This window comes from Sceloporus undulatus, chromosome 5 (genome assembly GCF_019175285.1).
Source record: "Sceloporus undulatus isolate JIND9_A2432 ecotype Alabama chromosome 5, SceUnd_v1.1, whole genome shotgun sequence".
NCBI classification, from domain to species: Eukaryota; Metazoa; Chordata; class Lepidosauria; order Squamata; family Phrynosomatidae; genus Sceloporus; species Sceloporus undulatus.
The window spans coordinates 177143275-177170313 of NC_056526.1; the positions used below are offsets into that span (position 1 = coordinate 177143275).

Genomic DNA, 27039 nt, shown 5'->3' on the forward strand with positions numbered 1-27039 from the left:
ATAAAACAATTTTTTAAAAAGCAGAATTCATCCAGCTGTTTCTGAAGGTGCTGTCCTATGTGGACTCACCTATGTGTCCAGTGGGGACTGAGTAAATAGGTGCATGACTGAGATACTGTAAAAGTTATGGAACAAGGATTTCTTTTTGTGGGGAGCATAGAAGTGTCATAAAGAGTACAGTACAGTAGTTGGAATGAGTGAACGTTTTAGTTCAAACAGAAAATAAGGGTAGAATATATGTTTGCTCTTTGAAAAATCATGCTACAGATTTATTTATTTATTTTAGCAACAATCTTTTTTCAGAGTCACTTCAAGGATATGTCAAAAAGTTGAATATCCTTACTTAAAGCAAGCCAGTTGTTTATTCACCGAGTTACAAAGAGTATATGGTTGTGTTAAAGCAGAATGTGTGTGTGTGAGCATGTACTGTACCTTCAAGTTGTAAGTAAGGCAACCCTATGAATTTCGTAGGGCTTTCTTAGGCAAAAAAATATTCAGAGGTGATTTTGCCAGTTCCTTCCTCTGAGATATGCATTGGCAGTCTCCCATCTAAGTAGTAACCAGGGAAGACCCTGCTTAGATTAGATGAGAGCTGGTGCCTTTAGGGTATTTAGGCCCTAAAGCAGAATACCATAAACTATAGCGAAGCTAGTTTAAACAAATAATAATAGAAAGATGTAAATGAATGGATACACTTTTAAAAACATTGGTGTGATTAGAATACTTAATACAGTTCAGTTAGTTGCTGGATCCCATTATGGTTTACTAGAAAGTGCTTGCATCCTTGCCTTTTATAAATTTGCTTCATGCTAGTTTTAATCTTGAAAAATTAAAGGATTGTGGCTGTTTTATTAGTAGAGTTGCTTTTCTGGACCTGGAGGGTTTTGTTTCACATAGAATGAAAGATAAATTACAGTATATACTCAACTATAAATCAACTTCATATATAAGTCAAGGGCAGGTTATGGGGCCAAAATTATTGATTTTGTTATGACCCTTGAATAAATCAAGGGTAAAACTTAGCTGCATGAACCTAAGGATCTAAATGATGATGCAAAGGAAAACAGTGCCAAAAACATACCAAATTCCAGCAAGCATTTTTGTGCATACACTAAAGGCTGGATGGATGAGTGGGTAGAGGGGGGCTAGTGCTTCCAGGGCAGATTACACTCTTGCCTTTCACCAAGAGATGGTTTATTTTTTATATATAAGAGTTAAAGTACAGTATTTATATTGGCCCATGGATAAACTGATTCAGTTTTTTGGGGTCCATTTTTTTACTAAAATTTCTAGACTTGTGAATGAGTATATACAGTAAAACTTGCTCACCAGTATCGTTTTTAATTCTGCCCTCAGTAAACTTTGAAATAAATAATACTGGTTCCCTGAGACCACCCTCTGCTGTACAGTTTTGTGCTCTCAAATGGGTTCCACCTTGAACTGTAGGAATTGCTGCTCCATTCTTTTCCTTAACTTTCATTTAGCTGAATGGCTTTGATTTACAAGAGACCACTTTCTTCGTCTAATCTGTCAGGAATTGGAGCAGGACAGATGCTGGGAAAACAAGTGGCTGGTTCAAAGCTCTCATTTGAACTCTTGACCGGGAATGTGGTGTTCCTTAGGAAAACAGCATTCTTGGACTGGAAAAGACCTTGATTACACTCCTAGTTCTATTAATGAAATTCTTAGCTTATAGGTAGACCCAGGAATATAATGTATGAGAGAAACAATACTGCTATTTTGATATATTTTTTTAAAAGACTCTTTTTAAACAATGCTAATCGGTCAGTTTTGCAGCAGCTGATTTTCAGCAGTTACAATATTTGAACTAAACAAGGGCTTGGGGGAATGGGTTGCTGAGTAGCTCAGACTTGTTCTGTGCATAGATTTTGCCTCTTTTACTTAAGTCATGTCCTTGCAAAATGCAGGTAACAGTGTGCAGTTTGTTGTCCTCCAGGTTTTGTTAAGACTTTAGTGCTGCATCCACAGTACAGAAATAATCCAGTTTGACACCTTTTTAAGTGCCACGCCTCAATGCTATGGAATTCTGGGAATTGTAGTTTTGTGAGACATTTTGCCTTCTTATTCAGAGAGCTCTGGTGCCACAACAAACTACAATTCCCAAGATACCCTAGCACTCAGACATGACAATTAAAGTGGTGTCAGACTGGATTATTTCTGCAGTATGGATGCAGCCTAGTAAGGCCAGTGTCAAACAATGGTGGAAGTAGCAATAATTTAAACATATTGTGCTGCAAATCAGCATTTCCTAAGCTATTTTACATGCTGAACTGTATTTTTCCAATGTGACTGAGACCAGCACAATATTTGTGCCCATTGGCTACCAACATTTCTTTCTTTCCAGGAAACTCACTGCAAATTGGCAGTCAATGTCTCATATAGTGCCCCTGGCTCACAGCCTTTTCATAAATGAACTGTTCAGCTTGTTTCTGGCAATAGCTCGAAAGTCACATTTCTGTATTACATAGAAGGTGGGGCAAGCTTGTCTTCTGCTGCTTCAGAAATTAGAACATAAACCAGTGGATTCAAATTACAAGAAAATGGATTTTGTCTAAACTTTAAAAAGAACTTCCTTATTGCAAGAACTGGCTGACAGTGGAAGAAACTGCCTAAGGGACTGGTAGACTCTCCTTTGGAGGTCTTTAAATAGAGGTTGGATGTTCATCTTTCTTCCAGTTCTGAGATTCTGTTATGCTTGTAACTAGTTTCTATATCTAAAAGTTATAGCCTACTATTTGCTTGTGCTTTTATCAAGTGCAAAAAGAGCATTCACTTCTCTGTGTGCCCCTTGATACAGTATCTAAATCTGTAGATACAGATTTAATTGTTTGTGCAGGGGCATCACTAGAAGATTGTCAGTGGGTGCTGACTGCACCGAGTGACACCTCAGAGGGGGTGAACACCCAGTGTATCGGTCGCTTACTGTGCGTCCCAAAACACACACACCCTTCTGCCAACCAGGATGCCTCTGCTATCTGCTTATTGCATCTGGTGGTAGTGGTGGGGTGCTGCCACATCCCAGTATCCCCTTCCAGGTCTGGCAGAGCTGCTGACTGGACTGGAAAGGAAGGTCCTGGTGGCAGTGACCACAGTGGTGGCCATGGACTCCTTCCTGCCCCCAAAACTAAAGGAATCAGTGGCTGCCCCTGCTTCCATCGCCTTCCTTACCTGCCCAGCCAGCTGCCCTGCCAGACCCAGAAGGTGCTACTAGAAAGCCGAAGCACCTTTCCAAAATGCCTGACACATCGCTGCCCACCTTGCCCTCTCTTCTCTTGCAGTGGGTGTGAATGGAGGGAAAAGCAGTTCCCTGTTGCTACTGGGGAGGATGCCAAGAAGGTCAGGAGGGAGAAGGCGCACAGCTGCTACTTCTTCCACCACCTCTTCCCGTCCCCTCCTGTTCTCACTTGCTTGCAGGAAGAGGAGGAGGATGCTTTGAGGTGACAGACCAGGTGAAGCTGTTGCAACGGGGGCATCCTCATCCTCTTCCATACCCCTCAATCCTGCAGGGTTGGGGGAGATTCTTGGGGGCCTTGGTCTGGCTCCTTTTCATGGGTGGAGGGAGGCAACCAAGACTGGATTCCTCACCCTGCCAGCTGTTCCCACTCACTGGAGCTGTGGGTGGCTGTCTGCCTGCTCAGGGGTGACAACATGAACAAGTGACTTTGCCTAAGCCCATTGGCATCATTAGGGGAATGCAGACCACACTAGGTGACACCCTAAGGGTAGGTGACACCACTGCTCCTCAGACATCTGCCTTTGGGCTGTGGTATTCGCCTCTGTCCCTTTAAAATGCTGAAGAGATGCGGTGAGTTGGGTGAGGCTCAGTGGAAGGAGAAAGGAGAGGCCCCGGGTTAATTTTAAAAAATTAAATTCATTTTAAAAATTTCTTCAAAAACATCATCTTTTATCAATTTTTCACTTCAACCACATGATGCTATGTATACATAAATGCATTTAGGCTGTGCGTATGATATTGAAATTTAAAAGTACAATTTTAAGTTTGCTAGGTGTTTATGACACAACTATATGTTTAAGTCACAACCATGACATTCATTGATATGCAGGAATTATGATTAATGAGTAACATGATTACAAAAATGTCTAATCCAAAGATATAGCTGTGTTAGTCTGTAAAATCAATATGTAGAGAGATCTTGTAGCACTTTTGAGGCTAACTGAAAGAAAGAAGTTGGCTGCATGAGCTTTCGTAGACTTCAGTCCACTTCCTCAGATGCTTTGGTTGGAGTACAAAAAACCTTACAGTCTGCTCTCCCCATACACGGGGGCTCCATTCTGGACCCCTGACATATCAGGAAAAGAGTGTATGCACAAGCCCCATAGAAAATAATAGGGCATGCCCCAGCCCGCCTATGGGGAGGGCTGACTGTACTAAGGATTCTGTATGGTGTGATATAGGAAGAGGTCAATAGTGGGATGACACCATGAGTTACCACACTGGGTGACACCAATCCTAGTGACGCCATTGCCTAAGCCATCAGTTGGAAAGCCTCCGAGTGTGCTCCCTACTCTCCATTTTTCCCATCTCTATAAAATGGCATTCTTGTTCTTGCCAGCCTTGACTAATTGTACTATTAGTCATGCACTCTGAACCCCATGTGTGGGCCCATGCCAGATCCTGGGGGCTGTAAACATTAGTCGTCACTTTTACAATGCCAAAAGGCTACTGTATCTACTCTTAAAGGAGAAATCTTTAATTAATAAACAGTAGAGCTATTGTTAAATAATGCACCGATTCTAAACAGGAGAAGTACATCGTGCTGCCCTTGAATCATCTGTGAAGGTTGCAGCAGTACAAAATGGGTTGCCAGGTCATATACTTTGGGACTTTCAGATTACTACATGCCCAGACCCTTCATAATCTATATAGCCTTCCCCTTCTCACAATTATACCTATTTTGAAACAGAATTCTTTTTGTATTGGCTGAGCATCAGATTCATAGGAAGTTCAAGAGCCAAATTTCTTGTCCCATATTTGGTTGTAGGGATCTAAATCCTACATTCTTGACTTCCATCCTGACATGGAAGGATGAATAATGAAACTAGTTTATAATCCACTGTGGGTAAAAGCAGATAATCTTCCACTATTCTTCTTCCCGTATTCAAATGTTTGGAAGTGTTAGGAATTATTCTGAGGAGAGAAACTTGTGTTTTCTCTTGCACACACACACCCTTTTTTCCTGCACAGAGGAGTTGTAGATTTTTTAAAATGTATTTTTCTTCACATAATGGTTTCTGCGCAACACTGTAGGATATCGGGTTTATTGTTGTTGTGTGCATTCAAGTTGTTTCCAACTTACGGCAGCCTTATCGTGGGGTTTTCTTGGCAAGATTCGTTCAGGGTTCAAATCCCCATTTGGCCACAGAAAGTCAGTAGGTGACCTTGGGCAAATCATGCTCTCTCAACCTCAAAGGAAGTACATCAGATACCAGGGGGAAATTGTACAGAATTCTCACAGATCTATTATTCTTCCCGATAGGGATTTCTGACTGTCAGGGAACCTTTTTCTTAACAAATAATTGCTAATGTTATTTCCATTCCTCGTCTGCTACCTTTTTTCAAAGAGATATCTTCCAGAAAATGCTGGAAGAATTGTTTATTAATGGCCAACAAGTGCAGCTTAATCCACAAAAAACTGTAAGTAAAATTTAGCTCTGGTTTTTATTTTTAAACTCATTACTGTATTATTTTATACGTGAACTATCCAGGACTCATGATTTGTGGAAATAAGGGACTTCTAAAACAAAAATATGAATCATTCACTTAAATAAATCACTCCTAACACTTTCTTCCATCAACTCTGTGTTGGATTGCATCCTGTCACCAGGATAAAGTCTGAAGAATTGCAGACTAAGTGTGAATTGCTTTTCCCTGGCTTCATTCCATAACACTGCTGTAACATTTCAAAAACCCTTAGTAAATGGGTAGGGCTGGGTCATTCCAGCCTATTGCACCTGTGAAGGAAGATTCTCACAACTACTAATAGTTCCACCCACATTGGCATTAACAACAATACAGTCCAGTATGAATCTGTGGAAAAGGGAGTCCCATAGCACTGAGTGTTTCATTTGAAGTGGCATTGTGATCCTGGAGCCCTTTCACACTAAGCAATTATAGCACTGTGTTTCCATTTTAATTGCCATGCCAACATCCTGTGGAATCCTGGGAAATGTAGCTTAGGGAAGAATGTTTGAAACTCAGCTAGAGAGCAGTAATGACTCATCAAATTACATCCCAAGATTCCAAGGAGGCAGTCATGGCAGTTAAAGTAGTATCACAGTGCTATAATTATTTAGTGTCAAAGGTCTGTTGCTGGATACAAAGTTCAATACAGTGGTACCCCGGGATACGAATGCGCCGCCTTACGAAATTTCCGGGTTACGAAAAAAATCCATTGAAAAAAACTGTTCCGGGTTACGAAGGTTATTTCGGGTTACGAAAAATTTTTTGGTGCTTTTCGGCGCTTTTTCGCACGAAATCGCGGCTTTCGCTATTAGCGCCTATGGGCTTTTCGGCTTGCGAAGATTTTCGGGTTACGAAAGCGGCGGCGGAACAAATTAAATTCGTAACCCGGGGTACCACTGTATATTTTTTTCCTCCCTCCTTGATGTTCTGAACTTTAATTCCCAGGGCATCCAGCCAGGATAGCCACTGATTAGTAATTGTGGGACATTTTAATAGGTGCTTATAGGAATTGCATTGGTAATGAATTAGTTTCTGAACATTTTGGCTTGCAGCTCTATTAAAGGAATGGTGTTATTATTTATTTAAGAACATTCTTGTACTGCTTTTCATTTAGAGCATCTCAGAGTGGTTTGCGTGAAAACAGCTATAGTGGGACCAGTTGGTAAACATCATAAAATGATGATAAAATAAATAAAACCAATTAAATAATCCATTGAAAACAACACCTGATCTAATGCGAGCTTAAAGTGTGTTTTAACTAAATTATTATGGCCTAAAGTCACAGAAGCTGATTTAAATAAGTTAGTCTTTTAAGTTCTGTAGGGGTTTTGTAGATGTTGCTTACAAATGCTTAGAAACACAGGGATCCTTATACCCTGTTGTTGTGTGCCTTCAAGTCATTTCAACGTATGGTGATTCTACAACTAATCTATCACAAGTTTTCTGGGGCTGAGAGTGTGTGACTCACCCCAAGGGCAGTCAGTGGGTTTCCGTGGCTGAGCAAGAAATCGAACCTTAGTCTCCAAAAGGTCATAATCCAAGTCTCAAATAACTACACCATGCTGGCTCCCACTTTATACCTACAACTTGAAAAATTGATGTCTTGGACTGTGGCTTCCAGAATGGTGAGTGACTATGTTGATTGAGGATTCTGAGAGTTGTAGTCTCCCCAAAAATGTAGTTTACCATGCCCTACTATGCAAAGACAGAAGCCCACTGTTGTTGACATTGAAGCCCGCAGTTGTTCTGCGTTTCAAACAAGAGACTTCCCCTGCCTTTCGTGGGGATGCCAAATATTGAAACTGAGGGGTTTTTTTGCATGGAAAGCATTTCCTCTACCAAGTGACAGCTCTTCCTCTAATACAGCTTTATTTACATGCTTCCATCAGTAGCTCTCATGGCTTCACTTTGAGATTTAGTGTTGCATTATAAGTGGATGATTCGAACAACAACAGAATGTTAGGAGAAAGTGAAGTACACATATTGTATCATTTTATATTTTGCTACAAGCCAGATGATTTGGGGGCTGAAACTTCCAATAATATCCAGAAGTATGCTTCTGGATGGTGCAAGGTCTGGTATCCATCTTGTAAATATGATTAAGCTGTGTACGTGACCCAGTATCTCTCTTTTATGGCCGTCTGCAAATAATTAAGTTGGGAAGAGAGAGATAATCTGAAAGGCTTCAGGCCCATTACGTCCAATGTATCAATCATGGGACTAATTTCTGACCTGTGCACTAGTCACTCTGATACTTAACCTCCCTGCTTGTAGATATTCTCTATACTAGGTGTGAAGGGAACTGGGTTTTTTTCTGGTACCATTGCCGAAACTTGTTTTTCACTTAGATTACAGATGGCTGTTCATACACATAAAGTTAAGATAAACCCAAGGAGATAAGGCTGGTACTTTGGACCCTTCCCTCCCATTCAATCACTTTTCAAAATGCTTTGCAGCATCACATTAATGAAATAAGATGTGACATCCATTTGTAAAGAGGTTAGAAAGCCACTAAAGTTCATATGTGTGTGTGTCAGGGTCGCATACATTAACTCAGCATCGATCCTTGGAAGGTGGCGGTCTCATTCATGGGAGGTTTTTAAATAGATGCCAGATGACCATCTGTCAGGGATGTTTTAAATGGGTGTTCTTGTCTTGGCAGAGGGTTGGACTAGGTAAGTGCTTCTTAGGCTATTTAAAGTGAGGGAACATCATATTTTTTTCCCTAATGTGCCAGAGATCAACACTAAATTTTTGCTAGTCCCTAGGTACGGTTGTTTCTTTCTTTCTGTCCTGAAAACATGCCAAGAACTGAAAGCCAATGGTTCAGGGACCAACACTTTGAGTAGCACTGATCTGGGTGATCCTGGATATCCTTTCCAATTTTTCAAATTTCTAAATGTATTCATCGTTAATTCATGTATTAATTTGGGTTTTCATTTCTGGATTTAAATGCCACTAATCGCAAGAAAGCCACTCCAAGCATTTGCAAACCCCCCCCTTTTTTTTCTTTTTTCTTTTCCTTTCTTTCTTTTTTTTTACTGTGCAATTGTCTTGAAGCAAAACGACTAGGTCCTACTTTCACAATGCAAGTGGAAGGATTTAATTGTCTTTTTTTCCATTTTGATGTTCAGAGAAAAATTGCAGAATTACAGTATAAGGAAAACGTAGCAAGTGCAACACTACTTTATTTGTGAAACTTCTTGCAGAGAGCATGGCTACTAAGTGCTGGGTAGGGTAGTCTGGTAGTCCAAAAAAGTAACTTTTTCAGGCTCTGAATTGTGAGGAAGGTGTCCAGAGTTAAGATCCAGTACGCAAGTTGCTTAAAATCCATTGTGAAATTTAAGCTGCCTGCACAGGATTGCAGATTAAACATGGCTCTAAGGAGAAATCTCTATAACTAGCAGTGTAGTTTTTAAGAACATAGGGCAGAATTGGTTTGAGGCTATAAGCAGAGGCATGTGAACAATTTGGCATGAGGAGGCCACATAGAGACGGACAACAATTTTGTCTTACTTGGCTGTTTCGGTCGTGTCCCATTATAACTTTAGCATTGCACTGCCTACTCCAGTAAAGTAAGCTGTTCACATTTTAGTGAAACTCTACACTTTGATACTATATTTTAATAACAGGCTTCAGAACAGCTATGTGCCTAGTCACTTGTGGTGACTTTACAAAAAAAAAAAAACACTGCCAGATGACCAGGAATTGTCAGGCCACAAGATGCCATATGCATGCATGCACATGTCAAGACATTCTTGAAATTTTGCTTTGTCTCCATCGATAAAATGCTGTACCTTTGTGTGACAAGAGTGACACCATTACATAATGTAAAATAAACAGCCCTGTTGTACTCATTGCAGACTGTTCAGGTGAAAACAAAAACTTTGAACCCAGGGCAAGTACTCTGAGACAGAATTTAGAATCATTTTCTAGTGTTAGAAAAAAATATCTCAGATTGCCTGCTAAAATATTGAAGTCTCTTGATGCGCAACCAAGTTTTTAGAAACTGTCTTTCACTGAATATTTGCGGTTGCTTGGTAACCCATCTCTTAGTATTATGCAACTTAACTTATGTTTGGTTGGTCTGTATTAACATGCTACTGTTGAATTCAAAGGAAGGGTGCAGCTTTGGCTTCCATACAGCATCAGTAACTCTCTCCACCTTGTCCTGACCCATTTTCTGTCATACCCATCCAGGGAGTTTTGCCAGACTGCAAATTGTAAACAGATGTGTCCCTTCCCAATCGTCTAACATGCTCTCCACTTGATTTTAATCTTTAAGAAATAAAGCAACAGAAGCTGAGTGGCATTACCTACGTAAACGTATTATTAAGAGCATAACCTTATGCAAAAAGAGAGCCAATTGCAGGTCTCTACTGATGCAACATTTATCTTAATTAGAACACTTTTCAAGATTATTTTGATTATGGTGGCATGCCACTGAACCTTCCCATATTGGATACCTAGACTCTGATACTGATCACATGAACCTAACTGATCAAGATGGCTGCACCACATGAGTTATTTGTGCAAGATAAAGACATGGCACTGCCTAGCTAGTTTCTGCCAAGCTAGAGATAGTATTTCTCTGTCCAAAATAAAACAGGCTGGCTTATAGTGTTCTTGGCCTTGGTCTTAAAACAGTCCCTAAGACACCACATACAGTGATTGAAAAAAATGAAGAGACATCTGTAAAATAAGAAGCAGAGGTGGGCATGGTGACTGTAATAAAAAATTAAAACCCATATTGAGATTTTATTTCATATGGTCTTTATTGGGCCAAACACAAGACTGAAAATTATGTGTAAGCTTTTGAAATCTTCAGATTCCTTCATCAGGCAAGACAGGAAAGAAAGGCGATCTTCCACGTCATGTAGTCTGCATATTGTCATATTGGTAAAATAAAATATTTTCCAAAAAAATGAAAACCAGTCTGAATCAACTAAACACCTGAAAACTGGCCAAATGCTTTTGGCAGTGCAATCATATACATCTTTACTCAGAAGTGAGCCCAGCTGAATGCAGTGAGTGTTATTCCCAGGTATGAACGTAAATTATAACCCTTAGCCTGATACCTAAACCCGGTATCAGACAACATGTAATCAGTCAGGAGGGAACATTATAGAACTTGGGGGGGGGGGGATATTTTCCTAGCCACCTTCTTCCTGTGATACCCAAAGAAGACTTAAAGGCGATTGCAACCAATGACCACTGGGTGCAAGGTGGCCTTGTAGGTGGATGGAATGAGCATCTGAGAAGGAAGCATGTCAGTAAAGATTACAAAATCCTGGGCAGCAATTCAGGATCTAGGGTAGAATTTAGTTTAGGGGGTGAGAGTAATGTGATCTACCAGATATTGTTAGATTGTAACTACCAGCATTCCTCAGCACTGGCTATTCTGTCAGGTCCTGATGGGAGCTTCAGTTCAACAACATCTCAAGGGCTTCATGATTCTCACCTCTGATCTAGTTCAATATTTTTCTGATCTCAACATTCAGTTCCCCAAATGTTTTGGGCTTCAGCTCCCAGAAACTCTACCCAATATGGTTGATGGCCATAGATTTTGGGAGTTCAAAGCATCTAAAGGGCCAGTGACCCGTGCCATCCGTCATTGGCCATTGCTCGCCAGAAAATTATGGGAAGTTTTATTTTGATGCATCTTGAAGGTGCCATTTGGGAAACTCTCGCTTACATTGACAGCAGCTCTCCAGGATTTCAGATAGGAACCTTGAAATGATGGTGATTGAACCAGAGTGCATAGAAAACATCTGATCATGGCAGCATCCAGAATATTTTTCAAAAAACATGTGGTCTAGAGAATCATCTTACCTTGTAGGTCAGAGCATGCCCTTGATAAAAACCAGAAATTTTTTGTCTTTTTAGCACCTGATGTGCACCTTTACCTCCAGCAGCCAGATAAAGCATCTCTGGTAACAGTACCACATTTGCCTGACTGAAGTCATTTAATATTCTGTCCTAATTCAGGAAATTCTCCTTAAGTCTTTCTCCAAATGTTAAGGCATTGCTATCTGTTTACAAAAGAGGTTGACTTGCCAAGCTGTACCTGCATGATAAGGAAAAAATGAGAGCCAACATAACAAAGTTTGCTGGCACGTTAAGCCAAAATCAACAAGCTCTGTGTGTTGACCTGATATGGCAGTACAGCTAAAAGAACTGGCTATTTTTCCCCATATCAAAGAAAACATAGTCTCATGACACTTTAAAAGGGTACTAGATTCATTGTGGCATTGTGTTTACTAGGGACCACTTCATTGTATGCATTGTGCATTATGCTCATTTGAAAAATTCTGTATGGTTCTGGTCTATGCAAGCAGTAGAACAGAATGGTAGAGTGCTGAGGTGATACATTGGATTATATCACTTTTGTTTGTAGGTCAGTGATCAATAGCAATAACAGTAGCATTTCCATTTCTGTACCACTTCATTCTGAACTAAGCACTCTAAGTGGTTTACAACTAGTAACCCAACAAGCTGGGCATTCATTTTACTGACCAAAGAAAGGATATCGTATCATATTTCTTAATGTTTGCCTAAGTTAAAAATTACTGTACAGTACGTGCAACTGGAAAAGCAGGACAGGTCACAGTAAGTTGTGATAGATAATTTCTCTCTACCATGTTATATTTCTATTGCAGAGATGTATTTATTTTTATTCTGAAAAATATCCAAAATCTGAGTCCACCCCCTTCTCTAAAATAACCTGTAGCCTGATATGGCACAGTCCATTCTACCAGCTTGTTCTCTTCTATACATGGGCCAAATAGAAACCATGGCCATTTGGTCCCACTGTTTACACATTTGTGTAGGACTTTTTTTTCTTTTTTCTATTCCTGGAAGCTGTTTTTCTGCAAGGTCCTTTTATCAGCGGTCAGAGTAGAATGCCTTTAAAAATAGTTCAGCAACCTGAGCAATTGATTTTATTTTAAGTACCCAAATATTTGATGAAAATGACATGCCCTGCAAAGTTTGCATGTGTGTATGTTTTAACCTTTGAGGACAGGGCAAACACACACAGCTCCCCTGGCAAGTCCTTTTGTAAACATTAAGGAGAGGGTCTCGCCATGCTTCCCTTTGTGGTTTGCCTAGATTACTCCTCTTTCAGGCAAGGTCAGGTTTTGCTCAGTGTTTGGAAAAGCTGCTTTTTTTGCACTGTAGTTCCCAGTGACCATGTTGGCTATGAGCTTATGGGAATTGAAGGTCAAATTTAAAAAAATCTAAGTTCTGGCTTAATTGCCTCAAGTTGTTTCCAGTTTAGGGTGACCCTAAGGCCACCCTAAACCTATCATGGGGTTTTCTTGGCAACATTTTGTTCAGAGGAGGTTTACCTTTGCTTTCCCCTGAGGCTGAGAGAATGTGACTTGCTCAAGGTCACCCAGTGGGTTTCATGGTCAAGCTGGGAATCAAGCCATGGTCTCCAGAGTCCTAGTCCAACACACAAACCATGACACCACACTGGCTGATTTCATGCACTTTCCTTATAAGTTAGCGTGTGGTCTCTGCTACTTTTATTCCATGTAGTCATTGGAGGGCATGCCAGAATTCTCTTCTGCTTTCCTTTCTAAATATGAAATTTTTCCTTGTGTATAAAAAACGCATAAAACATATAAAACTTATTAAAATGGGGCTATAGAACAGATACTCATGACGTACTCGTAATATGTACATTTAGTTTTTCCTTGTGGTAAAAGTAGTATTGAAGCCATAGTTGAAATGCATGTTTTGAAGGATTTCAAACACTGAGGGGCCCTCCCTTTTCTTGATCATCAAGAGTTTGGAGCTGTCCCAGCCCTGACTGGTCAAATGTGAATTTGCATTTGATACATTTTTACCTTATTGGCGTGAGAGTGGTCATTGAGGTTTTGCCTGTAATTGTCTGTGAAAGGGGTGCACTCCAAATATATACAGTACAGGGACAAAAATTTGCAACTTTTTTTCCAGACCAAATTATTCCATTATTCCTTTTTAGGAGCACATTATTCACATTTGAAACAATAGAAGGTTCTCACTCCTTCCTGCCTCAAAATCCCTGTTCCAGTTTTGGCTGTAATGTTGATGTAGAAATAGTCCCTGAAGTATTTGCTGCTCAGCTGCTGTTGCTCTTGACAATTCAGCAATTTATGTTGTTCTGCCTCGGTGAGCATTAGCAAATGACTTCAGATTTTGTAACCTTGAAGAATGTAGTTTAACACTTTGTTCTCTCACCATTCCCACCACAAGCAGCTGTCTTTAAAACTATACAGTAAAACATTGTTATCAGGGTGCATTCTCTTCATTCAGCCTCTTTCTCTTTCCCTCTGATCCAGATGATGCAGTGCAAATGCATTTGAAAACAAAGGATAGAAACTTAAATGCTAATGACAAATATCTGTCTTTGTTTGTTTTTTAGCTCCCAAGAGGATGAAAGGCCTATGTCACCCTTCTATCTGAGGTATTTACTTCTGTGTTTTTTTTAATCTATACTCTTTGAGCTTGATCTGGGGGGAAAACAGTGAAGAAGAAGGCAATTATTAGTTATTTCCAAAATTCCTTTAACAGCATGACTAGAAGCAGATCCCATCAAAACTGGATGAGTGATTTCTTAGCCAATGAAAATGATGACGCAAAATAATATTTTTTTCTCCAACAAAACATAATTTAACAATGGGAAATGCTTTCACAAGATGTGATGATGCCCCAGTGCTGTATTTACATACAAAGGTCTAAATCTTATTATCCTCCCTGATTGGAGCAGAGCCATTGTATCAATTGGATTTTCTTTTGTGTTGAATCGAGAGCCAACGTGGTATAGTGGTATAAATGTTGAACTTGGACTCTAGGAGACATAGGTTTGAATCCCTACTTGGGCATAGAAACTCAGTGATCCTGGAAAAGTCACACTCTCAGAGAAGGGCAATAGCAAACCCGCTCTGAACAAACCTTGCCCAGAGGACCCCATGATAGATTCCCCTTAGAGTTACCATAAATTGGAAGTGACTTGAAGGTATACAACAGCAAGGCATTGAATCACCACTCAACAAGGGATTAGATGGGTCTGTACTAATGAGGACTCACCAACAGGATTCTTTCCAAACTAAATATGCTGTCGGCCCTCAAACTCTGAGTGGTCTTCTAAATAATTGCTGTTTAAAAATTATAATATCAAGTTTTACACAATTTCTAGAATAAAACACATTTGCCACATCATCTGCCCATCTCTTTAACCAAAATACTGATATACTGAGCACAGACATGGGGAGTGGGCTGGCCAGCGAGTTCAGACCTGCTTTCTATCCACATGTTCAGTGTACATTTCATCAAAACATCTGCCCAGAGCTTTAGATGGTTTTAGAATGGGATTAGCTAGACTTAGCGTTATTAAGTCTAGGAGTGGCTATTAACCATATTATTTACAGATCTCCTAGGCACCTTTACATTCAGTGTAAGTATGTCCCTGAATACTCATGGCTGGATGAAGGGGTCCATTAACAACACAGAGCCCATTTATAATACAGAATTATAGTGCTATTATTCCACTACCAGGATTCCATTGTATGGGGTTTGTAGTTTGGTGAAGCACTAGAACATTCTGAGAATTCTAAATTAACTTCCCTGCATCTCAGATCCCAGGATTCCATAGGATGGAATTATGGTAGCAAAAGTGGAGTAATAGCACTATGATGCTGTAATATGAATGGGCTTACAGTTATATCACAGTTAACATTTGCAATCTACAGTGTGCCCACGTTATACACAGCTTTGAGCATGCAGGGCGCAAGGGGCGGCATGTCCTACTCAGATGAATGAGGTATGCCCATGGTGCATGCGCACCGCCGCACTGCTGCTCAAGCGTAGGCGGAATTCGCCTTATGCAGGGGTGTCCGGAACAGATCCCCCACGTAAGGCAAGGGTCCACTGTATATTTCTGATTCAAAGGCATATTTTAAGCATTTCTGGGGTTTTGACATTTCATGAGTGGTAATAATAGATGATCAAGTTTAAGGGATAAGCACTTTCCGTACTGTTAGATCAATATTTTTAAATAAGTATTGCTCAGATTTTGTTTCATTCCAAATTTCTGTTTACATGAATTAAACCTACCCTTTCCTCATTTACCACAGCTGTATCATGGCCAGTAATGTGATGAGAACATAGAGGGAGGAACAAGGAAAAGGTGCAATATCCCATATAGTGTGAACGTAGGCGGGGTACAGACCACCAAAAAGAGGCGCCAGGGAGGCACCTCTCTTAGCTCCACAGCAGCATCGCAGTAGCCAAACTGTGCGATGCTGCTGCGCAGCAACAAAGGAACATTAAAAAGTGACTTCTTTTTGCAGCGCAGTTGCGCCGCTGCAAACATACAAAGACATCCCAATGGCATTGCAGCTAAGCAGCGCAGTTTGGACGCTGCGCAGCTGCGACATCATAGCTGTGTGCGCCATGTGGGTGGTGCTGCGCAACTGCGACACCCTCATCACATGCTAGGGTTGCAGGGCATGTGCACGCGCTGCCCAGAGGCAAGCCTAGCATGTCATGGGCACACCACAAAGAGCCGGGCCATAGTTGTAAGCATGCTTGTTTCACATAGTGGGAGACCAGTAATTGAATACTGATAGGAGTCACCCGTCTGGAAACAGGTTTAGTCCATACATCTTAAAAGTCAACAATGGAAAAGCAAAGTAGAGGAGAAAAAAAGATTCAAAGACACAAAAAAGTGGTGGAGATGCAGCCAAAGAAGGCTGGGGATCTCATTAGTACTGGAAAAACATAGTCTTATGTTCCAAAACAGATGGATTTTACTGTAGTTTTAATGTTTTATGTGCTATTTATTACCATTACTGTCAGTTGTCTTTCTGCAAAGCAACATATAAAAAGTACTAGAATGTAAAGCAAAGTCCAAAGGTCCATATACAATATAGAAATAATGCAGTATGACACCACTGCCATGACTTTATCTTACAGAATCCTAGGATTTGTGGTTTTTGTGAGGCACCAGCACAGAGACGGCTAAAGACCTAGTAAAAGTAAAGATACTATTATCCCATAAGATGGAGCTACAGCTCTTAAAGTGTTGTCAAACTGCCTTATTTCTACAGTGTAGATGTAGATACAGTGTAGGTCTATGTAGATCCTTTTGTCTCAGCCATATAAACCCACTGGGTGACCTTGGGCAAGTTGCAATCTTTCAGCCTCAGAGGATGGCAATGGAAACCCTCCTTTGAAAAATACTTGCCAAGGAAGCCCCATGATAGGGTCGCCATAAATTGGAAATGACTTGAAAGCACACAACAATAACAAAAAGAAAAATAATAGATGTACCTCTAGTTAAAAACTGGTTAAATTGAGTTAAATGTCTCTTGCATCTGAAGATTGCAAGACTAACACTTCAGAAATTAGGAAACTATGGCCCAGTACATACCTGCGGGAAAGGCTAGACTGGACGCAGCCCGTTTTCCCGTGGAGGGACACCACAGTAGCTAAACTGCATGGCGTCCCTCCACCCCAAAATGAATCCGGAAAAAAGGGTACTTTTTTGGGTCGCCGTGCACACGCCACAAGTGCACCATTGGCACACTCATGACCTAAGCAATGCATACCACCATGTATATGCTGCGCGTCACTTATGTCAAGATGGCAGCCCCCATGTGGACAGGAAGCCACTATTAGGCCACCAACCACACATCCTAGGGTTCTGGAGCATGCGGTTGCTGCGTGCTCCAGAATTCAAGTATCAGTGGCAGCACCGCGCTTTTGGCCCATCTATCTTGGGCCTACGACTAAGAAAATATTTGTCTAGGTTTGGAAAGAAAATAGAGCAGCAGCTGCCTCTCTGATCTCATTGAAATAAAGTGGTTCAGGTTCCGGGCCATAGCTTGGCTTTAGAAGTCTGATCTGTACAAAGGTGGACATAGATGAAAGATAGGAGGTGAGGACAGAAAGAGAAAAAGCAATAATCCCAGAGCGACTGCAGCCCTAGACAGAAAAAAGATTCCCCACCTCAGATATGAGAGGAACTAAGGTAGCTGGCCCTACACTGGCTTGTTGATGTTTTCTTGTAAGAGTATAGAACTCTTGGCAGCTAAGCTGAAGAGACGTTCTTACATAAATTTAACTAATTACATAAAATCCATACAACATGTTCTTTCCCTCCATAGTAGGCTGGTTATACAATGAGATTTCTGTGCCAGTGCCTTGTATGGTACATATGAAGGGATGGCAATCTAGAAGTCTTTGGGTTTGTTTTCCAGGTTTGCTTTTGATCACTCGTGTAATGAGCTCTTCCAGGAATGACCCCTGGGGGAATAATCTCATGGTGGTAATGCTGTGCAAATGGGCCCTGGAATTGGACTGGGAGTGTGGCCAATACAGCAGTGTCTATTAATTAAGGCAAGGCAGAAATCTAGTGTGGTGAACACCATTTCTGTACGCATGGTTCATTTCTTTTTTGTTATCTTACAGAGCTGTATAATGGCTCTCTGGTTGCATTTAAGTAGCTTGTTGTTTCAATTTTTGCTGTTTGATGGAAGTGGGCTGGCTTGTAAGAGGATTTGGTTTGGCTGGAAGGAATGGACACAAGAAAAGAGATTCCATCTAAAAATTACGAAGGACTTTGAATGTAAGAGCTGTTTGACAGTGGAATAGATTGCCTCAGAGGGAGATGGATGCTCCATCCTAGGAAGTCTTTCAAGTAAAGGTTTGATGTGCATCTTTCAGAAGTATTTTAGTTGTGTATTCCTGAGTGGCAGAGGGTTGGACTGGATGGACCATATGGTCTCTTCCAACTCTATGAGTCCATCATTCTAAGCTGTACAAGGGTTGGTCCTTGACTGAAAGGTCTTGTGATAAGAGGCAGATGTTCTCACTTAAGTGCTTCCTTCCATTATTATTATTGTTGTTGTTTGTTTGTTTGTTTTTTGCTGCCTTGGTTTAGGACTCAAGGGGAAAATGTCCCTAGGGAATCCATACCAGCTCACCCCCATTGTTTTGCTGACTTTCTGCCAGTCAAGTTTGCCTTGATATAAACTTCTTCATGTGACAGAACAACTGAGCAATTAATGTAAACACATGGAGGATGTGGGCTACAGCTTGTACACAGCACAGCGAGGGCACTGTTTGAGAGCAGACAGTTATGTAATATTTTGGGTGGATGCAAACAAGGGCTGTCCAGATTTCAGGGACTGCACAATGCTTGATACTTGCCAATTAGCAGGAACATTATGTATCCCCCCCCCCTTTTTTTTTATCAGCTGTTCTGCAAATGTTGCAGAGTTTTTGATGACTGCAGTGGCTTGAGAGTATTTCTTTTTTCCAGTCTCAACAAAGGAATGCAACTTGATGATCTCGTTGAAACAAAATGACATTAGAAGGGATGCTTGTTGAATATTAGCTGCCTGAAATTCCTTTTAGATATGGATCATTTGCATAGTGTTTGGATCATGTTTACATAGTGTAAATCTATACTCATGTGGTTACATGGCAGTTTCACTACCCTTCTGCAGAATACCTACATTGTGCAACTAATTGTGTACCTGCCAGTGTGCTTGTTTATTTTTCCATTGAGCAATGTGGAATGCACAGTGGCTGATTCTGCAATCCTAGTGAATGAAATAGTACATTGATGGCACTAACAAATAGTTAGTTACACATCACCCAAGAATGCAAAACTGCATCTTGTTGGTTAGTCCCAACTAAAGTATAGACCCACTGAATCAGTTGTTGAATGCTGAGTTACCACATGGTAAATTGATTAAATTGGTCTACTTTAGTTTGGACTAGCAATAGGATTTAGGCCTATGTGAAATGGTTACATTTGTGGAACTCCCACTTATATAACCATGAACTGAATATTTGAGTTGCACAACAACCAGAAAAGTACAATCACATGTGTAAGGGAACTTGCATGAGTGTAGGACACCAGTAAGATTCTGGTCATAGAGAACATATTGGTATGTTATCCATTCTGCTTCATGTACTTATAACCTTATGTGGGTCCCAGTGCAAGCATTAACATGTCTGCTTATTTCTGAGCCACTTTCAGCAACCTTTTCTGTAAAGTAGAAAAATAACTGGAGATTTGTAGCCAAAGATTTGGCCCATTACAGTACTTGATTCAATATATAAACTTTCACCTTCCTTTTGTATTGTAATACAAAAAGTCCCTTGTAGTCATGAAACACAGAGTCTCAGAGCACCTTAAAGATAAACTTTGTTGTTCAGCAGCCCACTTCATCAGACACAAGGTACAAAGTGTAGTCATGCAATTCATACATTTAAAAAATGTTTTAAAGCTTTTTTGCCCTTCTTTCATCATTGGTCAACAATTCTCTCTTCCCGGTTCTCCTTGTCCATTATGATTGAATATGCTGGTTGAAGATACTGCGAGTATCTAACTGAAAAATAAACATTATTCTTAATTTCATAACCTAATTTGGGTAATGGTTCATTGTGGCCCCAGTTCTTTTGGCTTTTTTGGATGTCATGATTGAATGTCAGCATGAACAATGCAGAAAACACCCTTATTCGCTCATTGCTGTTCTGCAGTTCTGTCATCTCAGTGAAAGTTATTACCCCTCCTAGAATGCATCTGTGCTTTTTATTGTAAGTGTCATTAAGCACAATCCTTTAATTGATTAAAGAAGAAGGAGGAATGTAACAAAGTAAATAATTCCTCCTTCTGTTTGCATTAGCTTTGTTGTGATGGCTATGTGTCATCAAATCAGCTTTGACTTATGGCAATGCTGTGAATGTGACCTGGAAGAGACCCTGTTATTAACAGCCCTGCTCAGGATTAGCTTTCTGGATATCAAAAACAACAGCCTTGCAAACATGCAGTATCAAAACAAGTTGGTGGATTGGTCACTGTGTGAAAATGCTACAAGAAAGCACAAGCTTCCATCTTCTCTTCAGTCTGTTTTGAGAAGCAGTTTTATCTGCAGACATTCTCTCCCTGCTGTGAAAAATCTTCACCTATTCATTTTGTTGCATGAAGTTACCATTAAAAGGAACAAGACTTGAGTGATGCCAGTTGTATTTTCTGCTCAATCCTGGAAACATTTAAATTATTCTGGATAACTTTTTCTTTTGTTGTTTTGTTTTGTTTTACCATTTACATACATTAATGTATATTGCTTTTCTTTTATGGAATTTGTCTTATGTGGATATTTGCCTCCAAAACAGCAGTATACATCCTGCGAGCAGGGGTTTTATGCAGTCTCTGGCCTCTCCGTGACAATCCTTCAATTTTAAGTGAGCTGACCCACTTTTTACCACAGCCCAACTGATCAGTGGAAAAAGTCAATAGTTTGAATCCTATTGGAAATCCCAAGTAGAGTAGACCTAGGGTTGCCATAGCTGAGGACCTCCAAACCGGGACAAATGTAAGACAAGGTTTTAAAATGTAGGATTTTTTTTTTTTTTAAATTTCCTGGCCAGGAAATTTTTTAAAAAAGGCCTACATTTTTAAACCTTGTCCTCCTTCTCCTTCCTAGCTTGGGAGGAAGCCTCGGCCTGCTCCCAGGCCAGGAAGGAGTGTGGGGGCCGCCTGTCATCGCGGCGATGGCAAGCGGCCTCCTCCTCCTCCCCAACCTCGCAGAGGCCTTGGAGGACTCCGCGGCCACAGAGCCGCTTCCAAGACCTCTCTGGGGCCTGGGAGACAGCGTCTCCCAAGCCCCACAGAGGTCTTGGAGGACTCGGCAGCCATGGAGCCGCTTCCAAGCCCCACAGAGGTCTTGGAGGACTCAACGGCCCTGGAGCCGTTTCCAATGCCTCTCTGGGGGGGATCCTGGGGGCGGGGCCAAACCGGGGCGGGACCATGCGGACCTGCCCCAAACCGGGAAAGTCCTGCCCCCAGGCGGGATATGGCAAGCCTAAGTAGACCCATTGGATCAGCTGTTCAGTGTTTAAAATCTCATTGATTCAGAGGGTCTCTCTGATTGGAGCTATGAATTAAATTCAGTTCAGTGTTGCCTATGTCTAAATAGATCCAATCTGATCTTGGAAGCTAAGTAGGATCAGCCCTAGTTACTACTTGGATGGGAGAGTGCCAAGGAATACCAAGTGCTTCCAATTATATTTCAGAGGCAGGAACTGGCAAAACCACTTCTGAATATTCCTTGCCAAAGAAAACCATATGAAAATTCATGGGGTCATCATAAATCAACAAATGACTTGAAGGCATGTGCACATGTACACACAAACACAGTGTTGCCTGGCTCCTGAGATAACTGTTTCCTGCTTCTAGTTGTAGCAGGAAGTGGCAGTCTCATTAGAGTATATGGGGGATAAAAGAAGCTTTCACTTCCACCACCAACCCTTACCCTCAGTGATGTCTAGATTTTAGCCTCTCCATCCCAACTTGGCTATATATGATGTGTGGGAGGTGGAAAGACATGCACTCTTGGTCCATCAGCAGATGCAAGAGGTGACCTTCAGGGGTTGTACACCATGTATTTAAAGATGGCCTACAGAAGCATTAGCAACATGTATATTGTGCAGGTATGCTTATCAGGTTATACCTTTCTTTCAAGCATACACTGAAAGGCTAATCCAAGTTGCTCCTTCATGGAGCTCTATATACATGAATGTATGTGTTCCTAAGCTACAGGGCTTCATATCTGGGGCTGGGGTATAGATCAGTGACAGAACATGTGCTTTATATTCCAAAGGTCATTTTATCGCTCCTGTGCATCTCCAGTTTAAAAAAAGATTAGGTAGCAAATGATAAGAAAGATCTCAACCAAATATTATCACTTAAAATATGGAATATTGGCCTACATGAACAAATGGTTTGACCTATTTGAAGCCAGTTTCCTATGTAGACGTGTGAACCTTGGTCTCCCAGAGTCGTAATGGAACTTTTTCCTCTTTTGTTGTTCTTTTTAAGCTTTTGTGAGCTGCCGTGGGTTCAAGTCAAGAGAAATGTAGAATACAAATAAAATCAATCACTATGCAACATTGGTTCTCTACATTTGTAGTTCTTTATTTAAGTAGAATACACCCCCTCCAAAAGTAGCAGACTGTCCTCCTTTGGCAGTTTGTAAACAGATTGGGTGGCCATCTCTTGGGAGTTCTTTCGGTGTGCATTCCTGCATGACAGGGATGAACTAGATAACTCTTGGAGTGCCTTCCAGTTCTTATGATTCCGTAAGATTTGTGATAAATTGTGTTCAGGATAAATTCAGAAAAGATTCTGTAAGGGTGTACTAAACTGTATTGAGTTTGAATTCAGCCACGAAATCGCCAGTTGCTGATCATCATATGAAAGCTGCCCATCTCTCGCTTCTCAGACTATTGCTTGTTTCTGAAAGGGGTTGACTGGAAAGGAGCCAGGTTTGCACATCACTAGAAAGTACCAAGAAACTTTTCCAACATCAAAATGCTTAAAGTAATACATCCATCAGTAGCCAGCACGTTCTTGTTCAGCAAGTGTCCTTTAGGGTGGTGTGCTGAGCTTTGCGTTTCCTAGTGTAGCTTTCACTTAGACCTTGCAGTAATGCAGCCATGCCGTGTTGTTTTACATACAAGCCGTCTGGCCAGCTGGGCTAACTAATTCTCCTGCAGATAAGAGGATCAAGCCAAATGAAATGTTTTAAGCTGGTAACAACTTGGTTTAATGAATGCTGTAGTCAGGGTGAACTTCAGTAAAATGTCACATGGCCTTCTTATCTGCAAAGCTGAGTCAGCAGGAGTGGGGAAGGGAGAAACAGAGAGACAGGACAATGTAGGTCTCAAATATAATCTTGCCTGGCAATTCAGAAATGAAGGATGCACCCCCGTCCTTTATGCCATTTGTTGCCCCTAGGAAAAGAAAGTTGGTGAACAGGGAGGTCGGCAGCCTGGAGTTGGCATGTGAGGCTGTTTAGACAGAAAACAAATAATGAATCAGAACCATTCCCCCAAGCATAGCATCATTTATACATAGAGAAATCATATGTACATTTGTATGTACACCACTGCATGCAATTAATTGGAGAGAGGTGCCTTTTGCTCAGAGCTTGGAAATGTTATTTTTTTGGACTGCAGTTTCAAGAATCCCAGAGAACATGACCATCCTGCTAGTAAAGCTTCCAGATTCTGTTTCTACCACGTTTACTTGCATAGGAACTTATAAAATAAAATAAAGGAAAGTGTAAGCAGTGCCTTGTTGTTTCCGACTGTCATGGAGTTTTCTTGGCAAAATTTGTTCAGAGGAGGTTTGCCATTCTCTTCCCTGGAAGCTCAGAGAGTGTGACTTGCCCAAGGTCACCCTCTCGGTTTCATGGCTGAGCAGGGAATCGAACCCTGGCCTCCAGAGTCATAGTCCAACCCTCAAACTACTATACTACATACTTTCTGTATTATGAATATAAGCATTTTTATGCCACATTTGAACCAAGATTGTGCCTAGTCCAGTATGCCTATCCAGAAAGACTCTTTTAGGAAGCCTGCATAACAGGCATGTGAATATCATCTTTTTGCTTCTGTTTGTGTGTTCCTAGGTTAGTGGCACATAGAATGTCTAACAGCTGGCACAGTGCCCCATCCGTAAAGTGCCAGTAGGGCATTTATTGGGCACCCAAGTGAATTCTAGGCAGAGCAAGAGAAGGCAAAGTGCCTCTACATGTATGATGGGCTTGTGTATCACACTAATCGGCTTACTGCTTCACCTTCTCTTTTCTGATTTAAAGAAGGAGGAAGCAATGTGCAAGCTACAGTAGTGCCCCTTTGCCATTTTTTTAATTTAATAAAAAAGGTCTCTTCTGCCCTCTAGGGGCTGTGAGGGACGTGTTTGCCTTGTTTTATGCTCACCTGTGTTGGGGGGTTTGGAACTAGTAAAAAAAATACTGTCATGAGCTAAAACAGCTGAGGGACAGGGGCACAGTGCTATTGCCCTGCATGGCCCATGGGGGTACAATTAGAATGTTTTTAATGGAGGTGTTAGAAGGGAGTGTACCCCCCAAACTTTGTGTGTGTGTGTGTGTGTGTGTGTGTGTGTGCAGTCCCTGAACCTCAGAAAGTTGCCCAACCCCTGCTGTAAAGTAAAGATGGGGACTTGCTTGCTTGTTTATTTAATTTATATCCCCCTTCTCCCTAATGCGACCCAAGGTGACCTACACATGAATTAAAACAGCATTACCCCCATAGTGTACATACCTTCATTTAAATATCATGAAGGCACCAGATCCCATCAGCAAGGTCAGCAGCCCTGGTTAGCACTTGGAGGGGAGACTAGCAAGGAACACCAGGTGCTGTAGGCTGTATTTCAGAGTTAGGCAATGGCAGACCTCCTCTGAGTGTTCCTTGCTAAATAAAAATCTTAGGAAATTCATGGGGCCACTTTAAGTCAGCAAGCAACTTGAAGATGTGCACACAGACATGCATATGCATTTGAAATTAGTAAGAGAACGGTTTTAAAAAACAAATGAGTTGCCATATTAAAACATCGATACTTCAGAGCAATAATTTAAAACCATAGCAAGAACAATTTTTAAAAAATCAGTAGATGCACCTCATTAAAGATCGCATTATTTAAGGCCTACCCCATTACATGGCGCTTGTATGAATTACAATCCAAAAGCATCTGAAGAGATACATTTTCCTTATCCCTTCATTTTAGCATTTACAAGACAAACATGTAAGAAATCCATTTGCCCTGTAAAAATAGGGTTAACTGTGTGTGTATTTGTAATCTGCTTTATGCCATGAATTTATGGATCACAGCAACCATTAGACAGAATAAGTGAATTTCAATTCTTCTGTATTTACAGTCAGAGGCGTTTCATCATATGATAAAGCACCACATGCTGACCTGCATTTCTGTATCACTACAAGATGCATCATTGTAGTTTTTTGTGGGTTTTTCGGGCTATGTGACCATGTTCTAGAACATGGCCACATAGCCTGAAAAACCCACAAAAAACCATGGATGCCGGCCATGAAAGCCTTCGATTTTGCATCATTGTAGGTTTTACACTTTTCAGTGGAGACAGTTCACTCATCTTTTTCAGGGTATAGAAATAAAGTAATGTCGTTGCATGTGTGAAACTGTACCAGATCTATGTGTATAGGGTATTTGGGAAGCTGATTTCCTACTTGCAAATATGGTTTTTCCTCCTTTATGTAAATAATTTAAGAATTCAAGTGAAGCCCTACAATTAGTGTTCTTTGATATTTACAGTATATGTAACCTTCAATTTCTTTTCATGCAGTGCTCATGTGTCACAGGTTAACAACAACAACATCGCTGCTACTGGAGAGTAAGTTGTCACTTTGTATCTTCTTTGTTTTTTCTTTGTTCTTTATAGTATTTATTCTTTAAACACTGTTTTTAGTTTTTTTGACATGGCAGACATGTAAGAATTATATCCTGAGAAAACTCAGTAGAGATGTGCCCAGCTGAAAGTGAGATTGTAATCAAGTAGCTATCAAATTAATAAATGTGTAAGATGCTCTGGGTGCCTTTTTGGCTGTAGGTTGCAGTATAAGCACTCTAAATAAATGAATAGACAGTTAGAGGTATTTAGACGGTAACATTTTGGTGTGCACTTTCCTGTCTAGTTGAAGGCACTTCATGCAAGTGTGGGCAGGAGGCAGACTATGATGGATTGATGGACCACTGTCCAGTTTCTGGTGGACAACCATGTACTTGCTGTTTGCAGGGATTCTTGCAAAGCAGTGCTGCACTACATTTATAACTACTTAATATAAATACATGTCACCTTATAGGTTGGACATCAGTGAGTCATTTCTTCTGTCCTTAATCAGGGGTATAATTCCATCAGGAGGTCATTCCCCTGCCCCCAATAAGAATTCTGGCCCCTAAATGAAATGTTTTTCCAGTCCCTACATTTCTAGCATTGTAGAGAATGAGGCATTGAAGATGGTTTATACCAAGAACTTTTCTATTTCCTGTGTACGTATTCCCTTAGTAACTTTGTCTTCCTCCTTGGATGCCTAAACTATATCTCCAAATGCTCAACTGAAATATTAAAGTTAGAAATTTGGAGCTGAGGGAGAATGTCATTGGAGGGCATAATTCCTATTGAAAGAGGTGGTGGCCTCATTTTGCCCCTCACTCATAGCTACACCCCAGGTGCATATTTAGGGTCATTCCAAATTAGTGACGTCTGAATTGTTACAAAAGCCCGAGTGTGCATCACTGCATGGGTGTGTTTCCAAGAGGGTTCCCACCTAGGGAGATGACAAGACCTTAAACAGCTTAATTTTATGATGCAAGATTGTTATATTGCATGTTTTCCACCCACAAGTGGGTAGCCCATAGATCATGTTGTGGCCTTGAGTTATTATGTTTGTGGTTTGGGAACCTTACCTACTTT

General features: G+C 40.8%; 1 protein-coding gene across 2 annotated transcripts in view; it reads left to right on the forward strand.

The window, feature by feature from the left end:
- The window catches only part of FAM13A (family with sequence similarity 13 member A), a 181100-nt gene that overhangs the window by 87573 nt on the left and 66488 nt on the right, over window positions 1-27039 (forward strand). For both annotated transcript variants that reach the window (XM_042467129.1, XM_042467130.1), the window contains 2 exons: window positions 14136-14177; window positions 25912-25959. In XM_042467129.1, the coding sequence (XP_042323063.1) occupies window positions 14136-14177; window positions 25912-25959 (90 nt within the window). The remainder of the gene's footprint in view (window positions 1-14135; window positions 14178-25911; window positions 25960-27039) is intronic.